Source organism: Urocitellus parryii, chromosome 3, assembly GCF_045843805.1.
Source record: "Urocitellus parryii isolate mUroPar1 chromosome 3, mUroPar1.hap1, whole genome shotgun sequence".
NCBI classification, from domain to species: domain Eukaryota; kingdom Metazoa; phylum Chordata; class Mammalia; order Rodentia; family Sciuridae; genus Urocitellus; species Urocitellus parryii.
Window position 1 is genome coordinate 192309949 of NC_135533.1, and position 23081 is coordinate 192333029.

Genomic DNA, 23081 nt, shown 5'->3' on the forward strand with positions numbered 1-23081 from the left:
CCTTTTCACAGACTAAATTCCTTTCATTGTACACTTGATTAAATGTGATTATTCTTTTTTTAATTGATTTTAGTTTTTAAATACATGACAGCAGAATGCATTACAATTCTTATTACACATATAGAGCACAATTTTTCATATCTCTGCATATAAAGTATGTTCACACCAATTTGTGTCTTCATACATGTACTTTGGATAATGATGTCCATCACATTTCACCATCATTGCTAAACCTTTCCCTCCTACTCCTATGCCCTATCTAGAGTTCATCTATTCCTCCCATACTCCTCCTCCCTACCCCACTATGAGTCATCACTTTATATCAGAGAAAACATTTGACATTTGTTTTGGGGGGATAGGCTAACTTCACTTAGCATTACTGATAGTTTTATTAACAAATTTTTGCATTGTCTTTACTTTCTTATTTTCTGATGAAATGAGTAATTACACTGCAACCATGAACATGAGCCACTGTGTGATTAACACTGCAAATAGGCATTTGAATTTTTTTTCTATTTTTAATTATTTTATGGCTATAAACGTAAGGCATTTCATTTGAAAAGCCTTGAATATACCTGTGACCTCAACTCTCTCTGGTGAATCCCTTGACCTGATTTGCCTCTGATATCACTTTGTTATTTACCCTCAGGCATGTTGTGATTGTCACCCTCCTTCCTTCCAGAAGTATATGGAGGAATGTAGCTCAGTGGTAAAAGCCAGGCTTAGTATGGGCAAGGCTCTGGTTTCAGACCTCAGCACCACCACCAACAACAAAAAACTGTGTATGGATGAAGTTGAAGTTTCGGAATCAGTCTGTCAGAATTTGAACTCTGCTCTCGTCCCTTCTTAGAATTAAAGTTTGATATGATACTTAATGTCTCTATGACTTACCTTCTTCCACCCTAAAACTAGGTTATTTTACACTCTCTATTTATATTTGTGTTTTACTTTGTTTTTATGTGAAACCTCAAATTGTATTAGAGTAAAGTTAGCTTTATTTACCAATGTCATTTATGGCAGTGATAATGATAATGATGGCTGGTAACTAATTTTTAGTTTGGAAATGAGATCACAGTGTTTTAAATTCTGATTAGGCACTATAATCTCATGACTGGTTAAATTTATCTATTAATTCATCAAGTAAGTAATTTATTTTTCAAAGAATTACCAAAAATTAGACACTTTATTTGATGTTTTAGTATACTAAAAACTTATTTTTAAACAACTTCTGTGAGAAAAGCATAAATAATTTTCACATTCTTTCTGAAGAAATGGCAATTTTTGTTGTTGTTGTTTTTTTTTTTTATACAATGATCATTGAAAATTGGGCTCCATATATAGCTTTGCTCTCTTTTTTATGCCTTGTGGAGAGATGTTGAATTAAAAGAAGAGAAAAAGGCATGGAACATTTCTTCTTGCTAATTAAAGGAATGTGTGATCTTTCTGAAATAGGACTATAAAGCATGCCAATTCACAATTAAAAATTTGCAACTGTATGCATATAGCATATAGCATCACTCCAAAATAATGTACTTTGAAAGTCAGTAGTGGGGCAGACTTTTGGACAACATGTACAATCTTGAAGAGATACTGATTTTCAAAGGAAGATCTTCATAGCCTGGGCTCCTACCAGCTTTGCAGTTGGGTAGAAGTAATGGTGACTTGATCTTGTCTGTCAAGTTGAACATCACCTGCAGCACTTCCTTTCTGAAAAAACAAACAAAAACAACACAAAGGAACTCATCAACTCATCAAGTCAATTGGTCAAAAGGAAAATACAAATTTCCTTCCCAAGAGATGGACAGTTTCCTTCTCTCAGAAAACTTTGCTACTTTTCATTGCAAGGCATCTCTGATTTTATTTTTGAAAGAAAGCTATATTAATAAATGTTATATTTATTGTATCACATATATATTCAACATCTATATATATATATATATATATATATATATATATATATATATATATATATTTATATATACACACACACACATACATTTCTATGTGTATGTATGCATAGGAACTTGTTTGTGAAAAAAGTTTATATTAAGATGTCTAGAGACTACATAGGCCATGGTGATGAATAGGATATCAATTACTTATTATTGCCAGCTAGAAAATAAACTTTTGTTCCAGTGTTTATTTTAAGAAACGACCAGTCCTGCAATTATCTTTCAAAAGCTGCCAGAGACATGCCTAAAAAGTTCAATTACATTTTCAGCACATAAAACAGAAACAAAAAACCCCTAGAAGTATATTTCAACTTTATTTGCATACGTAACTTTGGGGAAAGAAAGAAAATGTTGCACCATAATACCTTATAAGAGGAGGTTTCCTAAATTTTCTAGCCAATTTCTGATCATATTGCCATGTCACAAAGTCTGCAAGAAAACCCAGGCCATTCAACCAGCTATATGAAGAAAACAAACAGGTCCTAAGGTAGATTTTGTTTAAATCAGGGCATTTTTTTAAAGGAAATATGTTCCAAAATTGGCTTCATAAACCCACACATGAGTGCCAGAGCAAGTCCATCTAACTAGATGGACAGCATTTATTTTCACTTTTGTAGGTAGCCTTAAGCTTGCCATCTTGGGGAGCCCAATGTATTGCTGGTAGACCCCATCGCTGGTATGCTCTGTGGGCTGGCTACTCTTCCCTTCACTCCTGCCAGGGTCTCTGAAGTTCAGAGCAATCTTGACCTGATCTGGACATGACATTTCTGGTCATGTTCAAGCCACAGAAGAGTAATCAGGCCACAGAGAGCCAGCACTTCCAGAATCGAAAATAGAACCTTCTAGGCTGTACAGATAGTTTTGGACCACACAAGATTTCAAATACCTGGGATCCCACATTTGTACATTTGCAAATAGCCTACATTCAGATGACACAAAGTATATACACACATACAAACATTTAAAATTAGGATACCAATAATGCCTTGTAAGGTGAAAAGTTGTCTTTTGTGTAAACATGAATAGGATTATTTGGAACTTTTAGATCCAAATCACTCCTCTTGTCATCATGCAGATATCTTCTGTGAGGCTGCAGATCTTATTGCATTCTTATCTTCTTTGAATCTTCTTCTCTTTTTTAGTGAAATAAAAAAAATTGTTAAAAGCACAGAGCACATTTTTCTATATACCATTTTATCATTAACATAGGACAATGCTATTTCCATTATACCTTTTATCTGTAATCATAAAATCTCTCTGTTAGGTACTAGTAAAAAGTCCTGAATGACTTGTTGTTTTCATAGTTTTATATCTATTTGTGAGAAATAAATTTTATTACAGATTTCATCACAAATTGCTCCCAATACTTCATATTCCATTTTTATATATTACTTTTGCAAGAGAGTTCCTCCTTCTTTCATTGGTTTGTTCCTTCCTCTCCTCTGTCCTTTTTTATCATCATAAGTAGAGAACAATTATGAATTTTAATCATCATATAAATTTTCTCCAAATTTAAGCTTTGGACTTTGTATTAAGGATTCTATACCCAATAAACAAAAAAAGATTCTGCTTTGGAAAACGCCTTGCTATATATTATGAATGCAACTACTGAATTTTCTTATCTATATTTAAAATCATGAAGGCTTTACAAATATGCCATTAGCTCAAAAGCTGAGTATTGTATATCACATAAGATTGACAGATATTTCACTTCCGTGATATATCAAATCATAAATTTAATTTTTTTGCTAGATAATCTCACCCTGCAATTTTCCATATCTATAGCCTGGGTACACACTCCTGCAAACTTTGAACAACTACACTTTCTAATGTTTCTGTTCTCTGGTGTAATAACAGATATTCAACCTCAATTCTAGAGATCAGGTTGTCTCCTTGGTTGCAGGGATGCCATAGCACATTTGCTTTTTAAGAGCAAGGCTGCACATTAGAAAAATCGAAGTGGTTGATTTAGCTTCCTGTGTTTTTTCCCCCGGAAATGTCAGTCTGCATTGAGTTCATCAGGAGTTTTCTTCTATTGAAATCTCTGAAAAGTAAGTGCACTTCAAAATTCTTTTGTCTTTTCATGTCACCTGTGCACAAAACCAAGAGCCCTTTCTAAGCTCTTATCTTAAACATTATGAGTCCATGAATTAAAGCCCCAAATCTTCAAATTCATCATCAGGCATCCATGGGGAATTTCTGAACACAACTTAACTGTTTTCCTTCAGTGGTCATGGGACTATACACCTAAGTCCAGACTTGACCTTGTGCTTTCTGATGTCAGCTATACTTTTTGCCAGTTCCTTCATTTAGAATGGTAGGAGAACTTGTTTTCTCTCACTTCTTTTCAAAACTCACAGAATTTATAGCAGCTATTCTTTCTGGTGGGGGTTGGGGGGTGGGAGGCACTAGGAATTGAACCCAGAAGAGTTTGACTACTGAGCAATATCTCCAGCTCTTTTTGAGACAGGACCTCATTAAGTTACTGAGGTTGGTTTTGAACTTGAGATCCTCCTGCCTCAATCTCTGAGTAGCTGGTATTACGGGTGTGTACCACCACACCTGGCAAGCTGTTATAAGATGTGAATGGTTGGCATTAATTAGTTTATAATAAGGGAACTTCAGAAAGCAAACACCATTTTCCTTAATTCCACTTTTGCAAGATTGAAAAACTGGTTGGAAAGTTTGCATAGAGGAGAGTTCATCAGGCAGATGACATTCACTGGCAATGCTTTTTAATTTTGAATGTAACTACCTCCTTCATTGTCCCTTTAAGCAAGAATGTATTAATTTAAAAAATGCATAAAGTCAGGTATAGGGCAGGGAGGGAATGAAATCTTTATGTTCCATCATCTGTTTCAGACAGAGTGGGCATATGATTACAATTCTGACATTGAAGGCATCAGGTGGACCAACTTCAATCTATAGCCTTTTAACCACATATTTTCTGTAAGTAACTATCCAAACAGGGCATCTGAGGTCCAATCAGCATGGCCACAGATGACTTCAGAGCCCAAGGACTGCCCAACACAAACAGATGTACACCAGGTCAGATGTTTTCAGTAGGAAATTATCTTCTGGCCAAATCATGGGCATACTAGAAAAACATAGATTCTTCTCCAAATGTGTTTTGAGGTTGTTGAAATGCTTTTCTTTTTGTTCTCTGAGTAAACTGGGGTAGATTGAGTTCCTGTTCTGTGTGAAGCAGCATACACGTACCCTGCTGTTCAGGGAACTTAACCTAGTGCTGATATGCATCATCTGGAAGATTCCTTTAGAATGCTTATATTTAAACTTGACCAAACCCTCCATATTTAGGAATAAAAGCTTTAGAGACAGTCTTCTGCGTATTTGGTTTCTGTTTTATTCTACTAGAGTCTCTGTAAGTCTTCTCTCCAAAGGTGCATGGCTCCTTTCACTTCCCAGCTGCTTTCCTTGTCTTCCAGGAAAGGAAACATCCAATAGGATACTTAGGCCACCTTTCCTTAAACACTTGAGGTCCTGAACTACACCCTTTCACCCTTTGCACCCTTTCTTAGTTCTGAGGTAGATGTGTTGTTACTCACTTGCACCTACCTTTTTTTTTTTTTCTTTTTTCAACCAGGGATTAAACCCAGAGTTGCTTAACCACCGAGCAACATCCCCAGCCTTCTGTCTCTCTAAATTGCTTAGGGACTTGCTGAACTGCTAATGTTGGCTTTCAACTTGCAATTCTCCTGCCTCAGCCTCCAGAGTTGTGGGATCATGGGCGTGCGCCACCACACCCAATTGAATAGTTTTATAGAAGTTTAATTGTGAGGAAAACTCCATCACATTGTTGCTTACCCACCAGAATAAATAAATAAATAGGCCAAGGTTGAATGCATCCGTTTATATTTCAAGCGCACTCTCTTACAGGAAGTCTGAGGGATAGTAGGATTCGTTTATTGGACACTTAAGTTATTGTCTAGCAAATATGTTGATCTCAGCACAGGGGCTTCTTGGTTTTCATGGTTGTGCCTGCAGTGTGCAGAAAAAGGAAAACCACCTGAGAGGAGGAAAGCTCCCGTGGTTAAGAAGGCAGAGCAGATCACTGTGATGCGCTTGTGTAAGAGGTGTGATGCTCATGTGCAATCCCCCTTGGTGCCATATGAACACCTCTGCACCCTTGCGTGCTTTGTCCTGAGGGGAGGGGTGACCCACAGGTGGGGGTCCTGTGAGAAAGAGCACTCAGAGAAAGTTCATGAAGCAATTGACAAGAGGACAACTGGGAAAGAAGAAGTGCTGCCTAGAGGAAATGCTTTCACCCAGAAGTATGAACAGGGCCCAGATGTCTGGGCAGTTTAATTATAATCCACCATGCAGTCAGTCGATACCATCCCACGCTTGCAAGTTCCTTCAGGCTCGGGGTTTGGTGCCTTCCTTTTATCCTTAATGATAATATCTTTTCCATTGCCCCTGTTTTCTGTTAGTTCTATTCATTAGCTTTCTTTAGATGGCTTTTAAAAATTAACCACCAAGAAAACTTTGAGGAAACTTAAGTCTAACCTTGGCAGTGACATACATTGTTTGCATTATTTGCTCTCATCCTCTGGATTGTTTGCCCTCAGGTATCTTCGTGTGTTGACTTCTGTTGTCAGTTTGTTAGCTCCTTCAGCTGCAAACACACTCTCTTTCCTTGATCAGTTCCTAGCTAGGGACACAAAATATTCCTAGAGTAGGTGCCCATTAAATAGGCTTCAGCACTTATTTATAGGTTTTGTTTTATTTTTTGGTACTGGGAATTGAACCCAGAGGGGCTTAACCCCTGAGCCACATCCCCAGCCCCTTTTATTTTTTTTTTTAATTTTAAGACAGAGTCTCACTAAGTTGTTCAGGGCCTCCCTAATTTGACAAGGCTGACCTCACTCTTGCAGTCATCCTGCCTCAGCCTCCCAAGTCACTGGGATTACAAGCGTGTGCCACCAGCCTGGCTTCAGCTCTCTTTTCAATGGCTAGGCCCAACTCACGGAGCTTAGTCAGACCAAAGCATTTTGAGATCCATGCAAACAGAGCATGTCATGATTTTGCCATTGGGTCAGTTTTGGTGGCTATTGGTTAAATTTAAGGGAAATTTTAATCCTTGCCACATGGGTTAATAAGTTTCAGAGTGATCAGATGTCTGGCTTTTAGATGCAGGAAGCAAAAGCATTGTGAAGTCACCCGTCCATCACTGACTGGTGTCCAGGTACAGTATGGCTCCTCCTTTAATTCACTTAGCCAAGAAATCCTACTGTGTGCCAGGCGCAGTTCTCAGTGATTAACACAGAGTTAGACAAAACAGGCAGAAAATCCACATGATTGTGTGGCTTACATAATAGTAGGGAGAGAGTGTTTTTCACTACTTAAAATTTGTTACTTTGTTAAAGAGTGACTCATCTGCCTTGCTGAGCCCTAAGGAGATCCAGTGATTGAAGGAGCCATCAGCCAGCTGACTTAACACTCAAGAGACCAGGGTAAGCAGGCAGCTTTTTGCATTCCTCACCATAGGCTAGTGACAAATGAATGCAGTTGATGTGGGTATAAAACGTAATAACTATGTAGAGCATTTGGTCCAAAATTTCCCTTGTAGTAAGCACTCAATAAAAGGTGGTTGTTGCTTTATTAGTGTGGTTGCTGGATTTTGTAGAAAGAGCTTCCTATCTAGATGTTAACACAAAATCATAGCCTTGAGCTCCCGGATGTAACTAGAAGCTGTCTCTGAGTTTCTCTGGCATTTTACTTGCTCTGCTTGGGATGGCAGCAGACATCCATTTCTGTTAACCATGCTCTGCCCTCACTCTCCCTCCCTTTGTGGAGTAGAGCACACCTCCTCCATCATTCTTCTCCAATCACAGATCCCTCCACCTCCATTTTGCTTTTTTATTTTGGGGAAGTGCCTTTCCACATCTTTGGTCCTTGGGAAACATCATTTTATTATTTTTGCTGTGGAGGAGGAACACAAACAATTCAACCTTCTATGCTGATTCCTTCAGAGTAGATATAATAATGATGAATTTGTTAATAGTCATTCTGAAAAGGCAGCTGGAAGACATGACACATGCATTTATGGTACCCCAAACGGATAGGTATCAGGATATTCATAGGATGATATAGGGAAAACAGAAACCTCATGGGAAACCTCAGATTTCCCCTAATTTATATATAGGAAAAAAATGACATTCGTGGCCATTTCAAAAGTCCCATAAAATAGCAATTCATCAGTTTTTCTTGACTTTTATTCATTTTATCTAAATGCCTGTTCCTTTCTTCTTGTCTGTGAAGAAGGTTTTAATAACTCAAACACTTAGCTCCCACTCTGGCTCCTATGACTGCATCACATTTGCTAAGTTTCATTGTTTTGAAATGACAGATGCCTTTTTTACTTCTTGTAGGAATGAAGGAGAAAAGAGTTCCTGTCAGACATCCTAATTATTTTTAAAATTAATATTTCTCCTCCCTCTTAAAAATGCCTCTCCCCTTTGTGATGAATTTTATATTTTTGAACCCTTTAAGCCAGAATGGAAGACATGAATTTTGTGATTAATCTTTGTTCTATCCCAAGATATAGCCAATGTAAAGAATTGAAAAAAAATGGATTATTTCCTTGGCATCCAGATAAAAAGAAAAACTTTTAAAAAAGCATTGAAATGAATTGAATTACACTTAAAATGCAAAAGTTCGAGGGTCTACAAATCCAGCAAGAGTATCATTTCAGGGAATCATTGCCTCTTCCCGTCTCTACAATTGTGCTGCTTGGTGTAGGAGATAACAGATTAGTGAAATTGAGAGAAATAATCCAGAGTAAGTGTATAACTTGATGGCATTCCTGTAAGATCTAAATATTAAAGGACGTTTTTGTTTTACAAAGTCATAGGGCATTGTCTACAAGATCCCAGCTGCATTTGTAAATTCTTGGGAAATGTGGTTTAGTTACAATTAGGAAGACAAGGGCTATTATTTACCTCCAAGATCCTGCTTTTTTTTTTTCCTTAAAGATTAGGGAGATGCTCATTTCTCAGCATTACATGTGATCTGTCACCAATATAGAGTCTAATGAATTATTTCATATTAAAAACTGAACATGGCTTTCTACAAAACCTGAGCATGTTCTATCTGGGAATCATGTAGCTATGTAGTTTTCTGTGTGGCCTCTGGACAGATAGACACTATGAGCTCTGGGTGTGGAAAGAGGAAGTTGGGCAGATAGCAGACATTTTTAGGGCATTCTGACAGCTATGGTGTGTGGGTTTTCAGGATTTTCAGAGACGGACTGAGCAAATGTCTGGAGGCCCAAATATGTCCATGAAATTTTGGGGATAAAAATAGGGAAGAAACACACATGCTATTATTAAAAGATATGCTCATATCTGTTTCTGTTCCGTATTTGTGAGCTGATTCTCAGGGAAAGAAGATAGTGATCCAGTGAAAATAAATGTGTGGATCTCTCTTGCAACATCTTGAAAATTAATTGTTTCTATTAGGTAAATATGGTCTAGATTACTAGTAGAGGCATCATTAAAGGATAAGAATTTGTGAAAAGAGCTCTGACCTTCAATCAAAATGATTTTGTTTGTGACCCAGATCTGCCACTATAGGGTGGTGGATCTTGTCCAAATCACTGTATTTGATGTCAGCTACACTAGCTGGTCTGAAGGTTCTTTGTACCTCTGTGGTTCTGTATGTACTTTCACTCTTTTTTTAAAGTTCATACCTGGTCAGAGGTTGATGACAATACTCCACATTTGGATAGATCATGGCTGGACTCTTAATAGAGTGAGGATGGAAATGTAAAGTAGTGTTAGAATGCATGGATTATGGAAGTTGAGGCCATTTGCAAATCCTTGGACAAGTACCAGTGGTCATTCAGTCAAACTAAAATCAGCATCAGCCTCAGTGCACTCAGAGATAGCTGGGGCTTACTTTATAACATGGCATTAGGAGACCATTGACCCCAGTCTCTGTGTCTTTGACTTTGGTCATATTTTTTTTTGCTTGTTTGCAATAAAAAAATATACCAAAAGATGGGAAAGTCATTCATATGCTACCAATCAGGTGCTCCATTCCATCTAGCTGTCTTGCCCAGATTAATGATAGCTTGATATTTGCACTGCCTTCAACTATGTCAAGAGTAGGCTATGGACAAACAATGTATAGAGTTGATAGTGTTTATTACCCTCTTTTGGTGAGGCACATTGGCCCCATGTGCATTGACTTCAATTGAGGTGCAAATGTTCTCTGAACATCTTATTTCCCCTACCTAATCTCTTTGATCTTGTGGGGTCCACATTATATGGATAATTAGCAAATCTTATTTATCAAATACAAGGCTGCTAAGAAGATGATACAACTTATTGGGTACCTGTACAATCAAGTACTAACCAGAGCATAGAACTAGTTTGTATATGTATGTGTCATCCATATATCAGAGGAAATTTTGTAAAGCAGAATACCACTTTTCCCTCTTGTACTATCATTTGTTGGCCTTGATCTTTTGGAGCATATATTGATTTGTTTATTTTTTATTCATGTCATACTTGGAAGAAAGAAAAAAAATTTCAAAGGGAGATTGTGTTATTTGACCTGAATATCATGTCTTACTGTAGAATATCTTTGTACTTGTTACAAGAATGAAGAAATGAAACATTGGCACATGACCTTTTTGCTTTAGATGTTTTCATTGACATTAGACTTGTTTAGTTTTGAAGCATTCATATTACCACAAAACTGCTGTTTTTTACAAAGCTTTGGCATTCATTCTTGTCATTGTTGTAATCCAGCTAAATATTGACCTATGTGATTTTTCTATTCAGGTTTATTACAATGAAAGAAAAAAAAAGTGAAATTCTACATATGAGCTACTTTATGTTTTTAAACTGCCCAATTCTTTGACTAAGCTTAAACAAGAATATTTATGTAATATATTTAAGTTCCCTAAAATCTTATGTTAACATTCCTTTTTTTTTTTTTTTTTTTTTTTTTTGAGTACTGGGGACAGAACTCAAAGCCTTGTGCATGCTAAGTAAGTAAGCACCCTACCACTGAGCTACATGCCCAGCCCAAATTTGTTTTCTTAAATGAAGAATTGATTTTTTTTTTATTTTTCTTCTGGGTTCTTCTTCCAAAATGGTGTTCTGATTATTTTATTATTTGCATGATGACTCAAGAATCTTATGGAATATTTGTGTATTTGTTTGACCAAAAAGAGTTTAATTAAAAGGTACAGTTCATGGTTGAGTGTTTCTCATGCATGTATTAAAAGATAAAATTTTCTTTAGCAAATTAATTTATGTGAAAATTTCTTCTTAATGTTTTTGGACACCTTACTAAGATATGATCAATGAGTACTCATTGTTGCTTTCATTTCTGAAAGGTTTACATTCCAATATCTTCTCTTTACATTTAACTTTACAGGTTCAAAATCTTTTTAAAATGTTAGCAGAGTAACTGTTTTGAGAATGGGTACTATTCTGGTTTATACAGTTCTGCAGTGTTTATGTATTTCATGTGAAAAAATTGAAAACTGTCTACTGTAACTGTGATATGCAAGTGGTTTTCATTTGTAGAACTGTGACCTGCTAAAAAAGACGAAAATATAATTATAAGAGGAACATTTCAATTGTCCATATAAGTAGATGTGACTGTGTGGTTTCGTTATAAAGTATCTATACTGATCTGGGATGAGATTAGTCATCTCTGGGTGAAGTTTTAATATAAGTACTGTGTAGAAAGTAACTAATGAATTGACGCTCACAACTTGCAAATAGAATTCAGCCTAAATTTCCGGTTTAGATACACCCTGAGAACTAAATCCCTGCTGGAATTTGAATCAAATCCTGATCTTGCTTTGCCTACGCGGCAGCACACTGATTAACATATGATACATGCACGAAAGTAGGACACAGTTTGTTGGTGGTAAAGATAGAATATTTGGTGCTTTGTACTGGGTCTTCCTCCTCTTTCCCTCTTTATCTTATCCCCACAATCCTAATTGTTGTGATCTTCAAATCTAAAGCAAGCTAAGGAAATAAAAACAGCATAAATATAATATGGAATTATTGTCTTCATTGTAAATACAGCTAGCATTTTTGATCAATTTCCTATGGACCGTTTTTTGGCCTCTATCAAATAATAACTCCCAAATTATGGTTAAAATTACATTGCTATTGATGAGAACTACACTAACTTTTATTTTGTGTATTTATTTGTATATCATCTCCTCCCTTTTCCATCCTTCTAACTCTAAAAATTAAAATTTGGTCAGAGTATCTATTAACAAAATGTTGCAGAAAAACATATTCATTAAATATAGTTCGGGTCCTTTGTGCAAATGAGAGAACGTGGAACAAATGGAGATTAAATGGCTATGGAAGGGTGGGGCTAGTTTGGGGAACAGAATGCTGGAGTAGGGCTGGTTTCCTGGCACGGCTTTCTTAGCAAAGAGAACAATTTTAATCAGTTACAAAAATATTTGTGATCCATATGTTCCTCTCTGCTCACTCCCATATGCCCATATTCTCTTTTATCTCGGTAGATGATGACTTTATGATTCAGGCATGCAAGAATAATACCTCGCTGACTTTAGAGCTCAGTGCTATTTCAAAACCCTGTTCTGGTAATTACGCACACATATATATCCAGTCTGTTAGCGCTTGGAGTTAGTTATGTGAATATCAGTTTGTTCTTTCTTTGTGGAGAGAATTATATCTTGCATCCTCCTACTGAAGCTGGAATCATGTATCTAAGGCTCAGATTTCAAACTGCATTGCCCTTCACCTGCTGGATTAAATGCCACTGTACAAATATGACAGTCAGAAAGAGAAGGCAAAGGGGTTGGCGATGACTGTTGATAACTTCATTCGACTTGGGAAAAGGAAAACAGAATCCAAAAAGCATTTGGTAATTCCACTGATTGCTGATGTTTCTTCTAAGAAAAATTAGGTGATGGGTGTGTTAGTTAATGGATCCTGATTTTAAGACACGGTGACTTCTATTTAATATTGAGTGTCAGTTATAGTATTCAGCTGGTCAAAATTGAAACATTCAAATTACTGTTGACTAGCTATCCATTTTGTTCTAAATGCATGTTTGCTTATCTTTCAATAGCTATATGATATCCAAGAACAAAAGATGCATGTTTTAAAGACAAACTACCCATCTTGATAAAGCATAAATAAATCCAGAAATTATTGCCTTTATAAGTGATTGTATTTTCAACAGTTGTTTTCTTCTTGCACAATAATTGGCTTCATAACCCAGAGTGTTGTTAGAACAGTCACGGTGAAATCCTGTGAGGAACCAGCCATGCTCATTTAAACTGGTGGAGGGTGGATGGCAAGGGGGCAGTTAGGGTTTTCACAGATGGGCATAAGATAGAAGAGGTGTGCCTGCTGTTGGCAGTTAGCAGGTGTGTACAAGTAGTTTTACAGCAAGAGGAAAGAGATAGGGCTTGGTTTTGGCAAACATTATTAGGAGCCCATCTCTATGTTTGCATTCAAGCTGTCTTTGCTGTTACTCCTGTAGGAGTTGTGAGCAAAAGAAAGTGCACATTATAGCATGTATTGTTTTCAACAGATTCGGAGTTTGCAAATCTTTGAATCCCTCTGACAGTGTTTCTTCGCTGTCAAACAGAATGCCCAGCTGGTGGAGCAATCCTAATGGGGAGGGAGGGGTGTGGATAGACTGTTCACCACGCAACAGGGATATCAGGAATTCTTCTGGAACTGTAAGTGGAGTAAAAAGAGCTCTCTTAGCCATGCCCAATAGGAAAGTTTTCTTTATTTCCTAACTTAAAAAAAAATCTTTATAGACAATGCTTCATTAAATCAGAAACTTTAAATTTGCTTCACTAAGGTAACTTTCACAAAGAGTCACAGAAACAGAATTAAAGTATATCATATTAATCTATAATTAAGACAAAGACTTGGGTTAAAAAAGGAGGCAAGGCTGTTGCTCATAGGTGATTTGGGTTCTCATTGAGGCAAACACACAAGCTTGTTTTTTTTTTAATTTTTTTTAACACAAAGTGCGAGATTTCACTAAAAAAGGTTAAAATTGAAGTGAGTAATCTTCAGTGCATAATGCAATTGTTAATTTTAGCTCCTTGCGTGGGTGCCGCTCTGACTTGAACAGCCGGCTGTAGCCTTCATTAGAGAAGAAGCAGGCAGCTTGAGACAGGTGGAGCTGGATCAAGCTGTGAACGTGATTTGCTGGAATCTGGTCATTAGTGTTAGAAAACCAGTCTTATTTATTTTGTCCTTCACCCTACCATGATTATTGCAGTTATTATTATTTACTTTTCGTCTTTTTTCAGGTTGAGGATGATGCGTCAAACTGTGTAAGGGAACCGCAAGGAGATGGGCATTCTGAACTGTTAATGGGGACATGGGACGCCAGTTGCCTCTGATTACTTGTGTGGATTTTCCCGGTGTAGAACGACAGAAGCCGCTAGTAAGTCACCAAGACCTACAGCAGGAATTCTGCGTGAAAGGTAAAGGTCCTCTCTGACTGTCACCTCATCTGTATTTTACTATTATGACACCAATGTGCCTGTTCGTGTGGAACATTTCACTGACTGTAACCACGGTAGATGGGGATCCATATCAGAGGCTTGTTTGGCTTGTAGTTTGGAAAACTAGAGCTCAATTTGTTCACTCCATTTTACATCTGGTCATGATCTGCTTTTTTTACTGAAATGTTCTGATAAATGAGTTAAGGCAACCAAAGTTCTTTCTCCTCCCCCCTACTCAATACACTGAGAAACAAGCTGTTTGCTAGTGGGAAACAGAACTTTTAATTTGTTAACCACACATACTGAGTGCCAGTAGGATCTGAGAAATCTGTCAGAATGCACCGGATCCTAAAACCTTCCCAAACTTGAAAGCATTGATCATTAGTCACTTAAAGACTTCAAAACACTGTCCTTTAGGAAAACTATTCCTTTTACATTCCCACAATCCTTTGCCAAAATGAGCCTGTGTATTTTAAAGATCATTACATCCCATCTGTTCTGTCATGGTAGATTTTAGCAAATTTGCAATAGAAATTGCTGTGGTATAGATTTTTCTTATGCTTCCTATTTCCAGTTGGAAATAAAATAATTGAATTAGTAAATGGTAATTAAACACTCTCCAAGAAACATCCAATACTAATTATCACTGGACAGTCGTTACTTGGGAATTTTTATGAAAAAAAAATAACTTTCTCAGTTATAGCCTCTTTCTCTCCACTTTTCCTTCCTCTTTTCCTACATCCTTCCTTCTTTTTCTTTTCCTTTCTCATTGCTTAAAAAAATAAGGAGGAAGTCAGTGCTAAATTATTCATGAGCCTTCTCTGACAGCACATCAGAAGGGGAAGTGTCAGAGATTTTTATGGAGGTAGGGAGGAAAAAAAAAACAATAACAGGCTTTAACTTTGAAAAGCCATTTCCAGTGTCTGTATACTAGACTCTTGTGAGCCTGGAGTAGCGGAGTTGAGTCGCGATAGCTTCATTAGAGCTGCCTGCCAGACTTCCTCTGCAGGCTTGCAGCACCAGCAACTGACAGGAGCCTGGGAGAGGGCTTATGCTTTTAATAATGTAGCTGTCAGTTTGAAGCCTGGAAATATTGACCCTAAAAGGTTTATTGCCAAAATTAGATCCCATATTTATACTGAATTATTACCTCTTCAGTTGATTTTTGCCCCTTGTTGAATATACTATATTCTTTGTACTAGGTAAGTGTGTCTGTGGTTGAAACTTGAAAATGATCTTGGAGTCATTGTAGAGATGCTGCAGAACATCATTCCCACCTCTTGACCCAGAAGTTGAAGTTCAGCTATTCAAGAGTTAGAGAACTATTCTCATTTTCTTCCTCCACTTTGTAGCAGGGCATGGGCACTGGTAGTTGTGTGGGAGTTAATGTGTCTTCATCTAAGATTAGTGGATCTGTTTTGATGGCAAGGTATATCACAAGTGTGCTTGCGTGTGTGCAGAAGGGTGTGGATGGGGTGACCGCATCTGCCTCTTATGTGTGCATTGGGTACTTGATTTCATCTCTTTTTATCCTCTTTTTCATATAAAATTGATGGGGATGCCTGAGTTGTTCATATGAATTTGAATACAAAGGGAGAAAAGAAAAATGTCAACAATTAGAGTCAAAACTTTAGCGGCACTGATGATGTTTTCTGATATCTTAACCTCCTAGGGCATCAAACCTTGTTATTTTAATTTGCATCTGGGAGAATGTCTGAGCAAGGAGACCTGAACCAGGCGATAGTGGAGGAAGGGAGGACTGAGCAGGAGACAGCCGCTCCAGAGAATGGCATAGTGAAATCAGAAAGTCTGGATGAAGAAGAGAAATTGGAATTGCAGGTAAGTCTGGATAGACCCTCGATTCTCATACCACTGTGTGCTTTTTTCTCTTCCTTTTCTAAAATACTTTGAAGATGTGTTTCTTCTTTTTTAAAAAGAGTTTGACTAGTTAAATGGTTAGGAAATATTTAATGTTAATCCTCTCTTTTCCCAATTATGAATAATTTTTTTTTCTTGATTGAACTATACTCTAAAATGCCTTTTGAAATGAAAAATATCTAAGGAACATATTTAATTACCGAATTTGCACACATCATCCCAGGACCAGTTGCTAGACCACTTTGAGAGATACCTGCAGGGCCTCTCCAGAGACACCTTTGGGCTCTCTGAGTTTTAAAAATGGGCTTGCAATTCTATGGAAAGATGAAGATTTGATGCACAGCTGACTGAGAAAAGTCAAAGACATAGCTCTGGTGACCTTCGTGGGCAAGTTAAGGTTTAAATCTTATTATCAAACAGAGTCAGAACACTATAGGGGAAGTATGAGACTGGCAGTGAGTGAAGGAAGTGGACAAGTGTTATAATTAAATACACTAAGATTTATAGGGGAAAGAGATTTGGTAGAGGGAATACAAAGGGTACTTAGAAATGGTGTGTAAGTATCAATTTCCTTTGAACTAAACTTTGAAAGTGTTAACTCTTTAGGTACCAGTAGTTGGCAAAGGCTGAAATCACAAAATGGTCCAAAAAACATCGAGGCCAGTTTTTCTCCTCTCTTGTATTTTTTTTTTTTTTCTGAAAAGAGAGAGAGCTGAAAGTTAACACTTTGGGGGAAGCTGGGAGCTAGGTCAGGGGTTCTCCCTGGTAATTGGAATGCCTGGTCAGTATTGTTAATTTCTCTACTATTTGGTAGTGATGCCTTTTCTTTTCCACTTTCTCTTTCTCTCTCTCTCTCTTGCTTGTCTGTTCACTGTTCTTTTTCTTTTTTATTTCATTTTGTTTTTAACACACAGAGGCGGCTGGCAGCTCAGAATCAAGAGAGAAGAAAATCCAAGGTAGGGTTCTTGAGATTCTTGGTAGAGCCGTAGCGTGGATGTTGTATATTTCACATTGGGGATAAAGGATTTGCCAACAACTCAAGGCAGTTGTGTGCAGATGTGGTGGGTGGCAGAAGGGTCGGTGCTGTCTGTTTTTAATGTGATCATGTTCACAGGTCTCTTTCTTTCCTGCTCTGTATGCTTTTATTTTTTTTTCCAGTTCCAGCATTTAGAGTTTGGATAACTGCAGATATATACATTTGATCCATTTTCACACTTGGAGATTTCATGGTGCTTTCTAAAACACATAGTCTTTTGTTTTATTTTTATTTTAAATAAAATTTGGGGTAGATGATTTAGTCTCACCAACTGATTTCTGCCTTAAAATAAATAGGTACGGCTATTTAGTACACTTTATCATTTAATCATCTTCTCAGTCAAATCCCTCTGAGCATAATTTTAGTGGAAGTTGATTTTGTCAGCTATTTTTCTCTTAATATCTGTATGACATGGCAGCAATTCATTCTTCATGTGTTTCCAAAGTAATGGGCCCAGTTGGCTAAAATTGTTCCTTGCATACATCCACTCATCTTCTCCTCTGTCTCCATCCCCATCAACAAGAGAGGTCTGATGCTTTGCCCAGGTGTAGACAGTACTGAGCAACAGACTTAGAACTTGCTTTTTAAAATTTTGGAAATGTCATGTGGACCTAGAGATGATTTGACAGCCTGAGCATGCTTTCTGTTTGTTTTCTTTATTTCTCCTTCTCTCCCTTTCTTCCCCCTCTCCTCACCCCCCAGTCAGGAGCAGGAAAAGGTAAACTGACTCGAAGTCTAGCCGTCTGTGAGGAGTCAACAGCCAGACCAGGAGCTGAAAGCCTTCAGGATCAGGTATAATCCCTGTCACTATCTTGAATTGCATGAGCTAGACCTGTCTCTGTGTGCATGATGATAAATTTGGCATTAAACAGTGTTTTGGGGGAGAAGAGTACACCTGAAGAAAGAAATACTTTTCTTGCTTCAACACCTGTTTATGAGATTTTTTAAAATAGTTTAAAAGCTTATCACAGAGTATTACGTTTGTTTTTTTCCAGACTCTCTGAAAACTGCAAATGGAAAGGAATTCAAAAGAATTTAGATTAAAACTTAAATAAAAAAAGTAAGCACAATAGTGCTGAATTTCCTCCAAGGCTCTCTCGATAAGGCTGAACCAAATATAGCCCTAAGTACCCTGTCTCCTTCCTTGTTGGAGATGTCTTACCTCTCAGCTCCCCAAAAAGCACTTGCCTATAAGAAACACAACTGTTGGCTCGTATGACACTTGTGAAATAATGACTAAGGTGCATTGAACTTTGAAGACATACTTTACAGGCTTTGGTGGAGATTGCTCAATACTGCAAAAATTATCCAGAAACGAATCTGAGCTGATGGTGAATTTAAGTTAACATTATTAACATTTCGCTGCATCTCCTTACCTTTAGTTTTGCTCCTTACGGCAAGATTATTGGGCTCCAAAAATTTAAATTTCAACAAAACTCTTGTATGACAAAATGAAAAAGTTCACATCATATTTATTTTTGTTTGCCTTTAGGCAGCACATTAGCTTTTATAAAAATAGTCTTGCTGCTGAAATTTTGCTTATTTTTTAAGAGGCTGAGAGCAGTCAGGACAAAAGTTAAAATGATTTATCTGAGCCCAGGGGAGGGAAAATTGATTAAGATGTCATTATTTTTGTTTGGTTTTGTTTTGCTTTTCTCTCTTCATTTTAATTGAAATACTCTAAATTCTCTTCATGGACATAGAGAGCATTGAGAGCACTTTCTTTAAAAGGACCAAAAATAAATCCCTTATAGACTTTTGTCCTAAGAGTATTTTTTTTTTCCTAGCCTCATTTTCTTAACCTGCCACTCATGTCACAAGGCATGAACAGGCTATCATTCAGTGGCCATTACTATGTTTCCTACATCTGCTTTATTTAACTTGGGCTCTGAGAAATGTGTGGCTTTTCTTCAGCATTTTATTTGTGCTTCTATTTTTAATGGAGATTTGAAAGGGGGGAATAATGTGAATATCATGGCTTGTATTATTAAATGTTGATTGATGGCTTATAATGTACTGCACATGACATGTGTTAACTCTGCGGAATGACAGACCCTAGCAGAAGTAATGCTCCAGTTGTCTCCCACTCCTAGTGCCAGGCAGAGGAGGACAGCCTCTATAGACTCAATCTGCTTTTAGTCCCATTGGACAAAGCACAGGAAGACATTTTTTTTTTAAGACATCATCTGTATCATAGTGTCCAACCTGGACCTAAATCTAGTTTCTCCGTATGATTGGTGCAGAGAAATCAGATGCAAAAGGTGCTTTGTTCCTGCTGGTTCCAAGCTCAGAAAACAAAGAGTAGCTTGTAGGAGAGAATTAGAGCCTGCAAGCTTTTCTTTGACTAGCTGGGAGTGGTGGGAACAGGGGGCTGGTAGAAAATACCCAGACACACACATAAGCAAGTGGCCCTGCTACCTTTTTAGAGACTAAAGAAGCAGATCTTTGAGTTTATGTGCAATGCCTTCATTAGATCTCACCGGCACTAGCAAAATGTGTGGACTGAACCCAGAGAACAGTGGCAGAAGTATACAGTATATGGATTGTATGGCTTCCCCAATGTTTGTATATTCACAGTATTTGGAAAACTGCCTTCATTTTCCTGTGTGGAAAAGACTCTCTTGCTACCTGTATTACTTGATCTCAGACCCATACCTGATGGTTCAGTCTGTCCTTAAGTTAAAGGAAGTTTGCTTTTCTAATGTTATACTATTTACCTATCAGTGTATTACTGCAACTTGAATCATTCTTTTACTGTTGTTGGATATAAACTTATCCTGTACCAATGTATTTATTAACACTTGTATTTTATTATTGAGTATATCAATAAAAATATTAAAAAATAACAGATTGTTTTTTACCAACTCTAAAGCACTTTTGTGTGTTCTTTCAACACCATAATGCGTATTTATGTATAGAAAAATAGTTTTTTTTTTCCTGAGTGTTGTATTTGTCAACACATGGCATCAGTTTGTACGTATTTTTTTTTTTTGTAGTGAAAGTTTTTCTGTGCCTCTGCTCTTGCATTTAAATTGTATTTCCAAGCCTCTTTGATTGTAGATTCAAGCTTACAGAGGCTAAATGTTTCAGTTGGTTTTGAAGAAGTAATGAGACCATTTTCATGACCAGGGTGCCCAATCCACAGTTTCCCCCTTTAATCAACTGGCAAATCGATTCTTCCCCGTCACAGTCCGCAGTCATGCCTTAGCCAGAAGTGCCCCAGTGTTTTCCTGAACAAGTAGAAGCAAATCATTACCCTCTAGTCTGCTTGAACCTTTGTCAATTAAGACATTTTTTCCCCAAATGGTGTTGTGAAAGGCACTATAATCAAATTACATTTCATTTTACATATTTCATGTACATCCAATTCCCCAGGATAAACATGTGGCAATCAAAGAAAAAAAAAACAGATGAGATAAATATTGATCAGGAGAGCATGTTTTATTTCCTCCTCTATGTTTTTTGTTTGTTTGTTTTTCCAAGCATGGTGACTTTGTTCTAGCCAGGCGTTCACAATGGAACCCCTCCCAACAAAAGAGATTTGGCTTCAGAGGACTTTTGTTTTATGCCTGTTAGGTTAGCCAGATTTGCCAAGAACCATTATGAAGACCAGATTGGTCACAGTTGGAGGAGGTGCCAGCATCGATATAGTCACATGTAAAGTGAGCATTAGCTTGCTTTTCCATGAGAGACACTATTAGTCACTGGGAATACATTTTCCCCCTACATCATAAATTTTAATGCCACTCCTGGAAGGAAGCTTCCCACCATGTGATCTCTTACATAAGAACAAATGGGCTTCGTGTGGGCTGCTTTGTCATAATTTTAATTATGACATAACTTTTTTCAAAAAACTAATAAACATGACATGGCTCATTCTTCTTCAAAACAATGAACATACTATCAGACAAACCACTAGCGTTTGTGAATTAATGCAAAATGACCTGTTTTTCAGCACAAAATAAATACTAGAGAGAAGATCCAGCTCCCAAACTGTAAAGGGTCAATGTTATATGGAGCAAGAGAGGGTTCGAAAGAATCTATGTATATTTTGGAAAGGATTAGTTGATACTAAAATGAAAAAAAAACAATTAAGTATTTATATACAATTTATGAAAAAATGTAATTCTACTGGCTACATTTTCTAAAAGGCAATGCTTCTTGTAAATATATATCATAATGACTTATTGATGGCATTTATAAACAATCATGATAATCCATTCCTGGGATTCCTGGTGTCATAAAGCTTGATTTATCATAGTAGGAGTAAATTATAAATTTAAAAGTAGGAGTATTGTAAATTGTAAAGTAGGAGTTTATTATAAATTGGGTATTGAGGGCTTTCGTTATGTCTGTTCTCTCTGTAATAACAATTCGTAAAATCTGTCTGTCTATGTTTGTGCCAGTTTCTCCTTATAAGGAGTTACAAAAGAACTACGGAATTTTTTTTTTTTTTTTTTTTTTTTTTTTACATACATGACAGTGGCTCTGATGTAAGCTGATGGATGAAGGAATTTCTCCTAGGGAGTTAAAAATAAGCCTGTAGAAAAAATAAGAGTTGTGATCTACAGGAATTTAACTTAGTTGAGGTTAATATTCATGAGGCAAAGTTTCAGTACTAGATGTTTCTCATGACCTCCCCTTGACTTCTAAAGTTCAATTCACCTTAAAGGGCAATTATTTTTCTGACAGGTTTAATTTTTACCATTTAAGAAAAAAAAAAGTCTGCACCTGGCTTTCATTTTTCTGTATTTAATAACCTCTATGCAAAATGGAAACCAGACAGAGATTATTAAACCTGGCCCTAAATTATTATATTTTCTCCCCAACAGGAATCAATTCATTTACAGCTTTCCAGTTTTCCCAGCCTGCAAGAGGAGGATAAATCTAGGAAAGATGACTCTGAGAGAGAAAAAGAAAAGGATAAAAACAAAGATAAAACCTCTGAAAAACCCAAGATCAGAATGTTATCAAAAGGTGAATGTGAAAATGTTTCCTTAATTTCCTCAATTTGGGCACATATGTAGTTCTAGAGGTTGTTCTAGAGAGCACATGCATATTCACCACCTGACAGGCTCTGCATACGATTTTATATGTGTACGTATGTGTGCATGTAAAAGATGTGAACTTGATTTCATTTCTGTTCATAGTCTATCATTTGTGTAGTTAGGATATTTTTGGATCACATAATTCTTTGTATTCACATGTGAATCTCCTGTTTTCAATTGCTAGCTGTAAAAAGGAGTAAATATAAATGTGCTCTTAAATTCAGATTGATTAGACCAGTTAACTTGGAGTGGTGAACAGCAATGATATCCAGTTTTCTATCTTAACTCTCATGTTTATCTTAAAAGGCAAATGGCAACCAGATTCTGTCAGTCAGTGAGGTAGTCTCCCAAGCAAGTACGGAACTGTATGTCCGTGGATTACCTGATTCACATCTTACCTGATTTTGGTCTCTGCACCCATACACTGTCACCCAATGTTTCATTTTTTAAAATACACATACTACTTTAATACACATTCTACCCTTCCCATCCCCCCCCAAAAAAAAACAACCCCAAAAGTAATCCCTTCTAAAGCTACAGCCTTTTGAATATTGCCATACATATCACTGTACAAAATAAACCTAAGTTAAGTTGAAATGAAGAATGCCACGCATAAAGTCTACCTTTCAGTAGACTTTTTAAAGATAACAGAGAAAGAA

At 36.9% G+C, this 23081-nt stretch overlaps 1 protein-coding gene across 19 annotated transcripts in view; it reads left to right on the forward strand.

Annotated features, from left to right (window-relative positions):
• The window catches only part of Arpp21 (cAMP regulated phosphoprotein 21), a 148242-nt gene that overhangs the window by 28300 nt on the left and 96861 nt on the right, over positions 1-23081 (forward strand). For 14 of the 19 annotated variants that reach the window (XM_026405624.2, XM_026405601.2, XM_026405597.2 and 11 more), the window contains 5 exons: positions 14263-14439; positions 16133-16299; positions 17253-17294; positions 18077-18166; positions 22207-22351. In XM_026405624.2, the coding sequence (XP_026261409.1) occupies positions 16171-16299; positions 17253-17294; positions 18077-18166; positions 22207-22351 (406 nt within the window). In that variant the 5' untranslated portion in view covers positions 14263-14439; positions 16133-16170. Of the gene's footprint in view, positions 1-7339; positions 7427-12761; positions 12849-14111; positions 14178-14262; positions 14440-16132; positions 16300-17252; positions 17295-18076; positions 18167-18369; positions 18489-22206; positions 22352-23081 lie in introns of those variants that run through there. The other 5 variants (XM_026405636.2, XM_026405616.2, XM_026405607.2 and 2 more) reach the window with 5 other exon arrangements.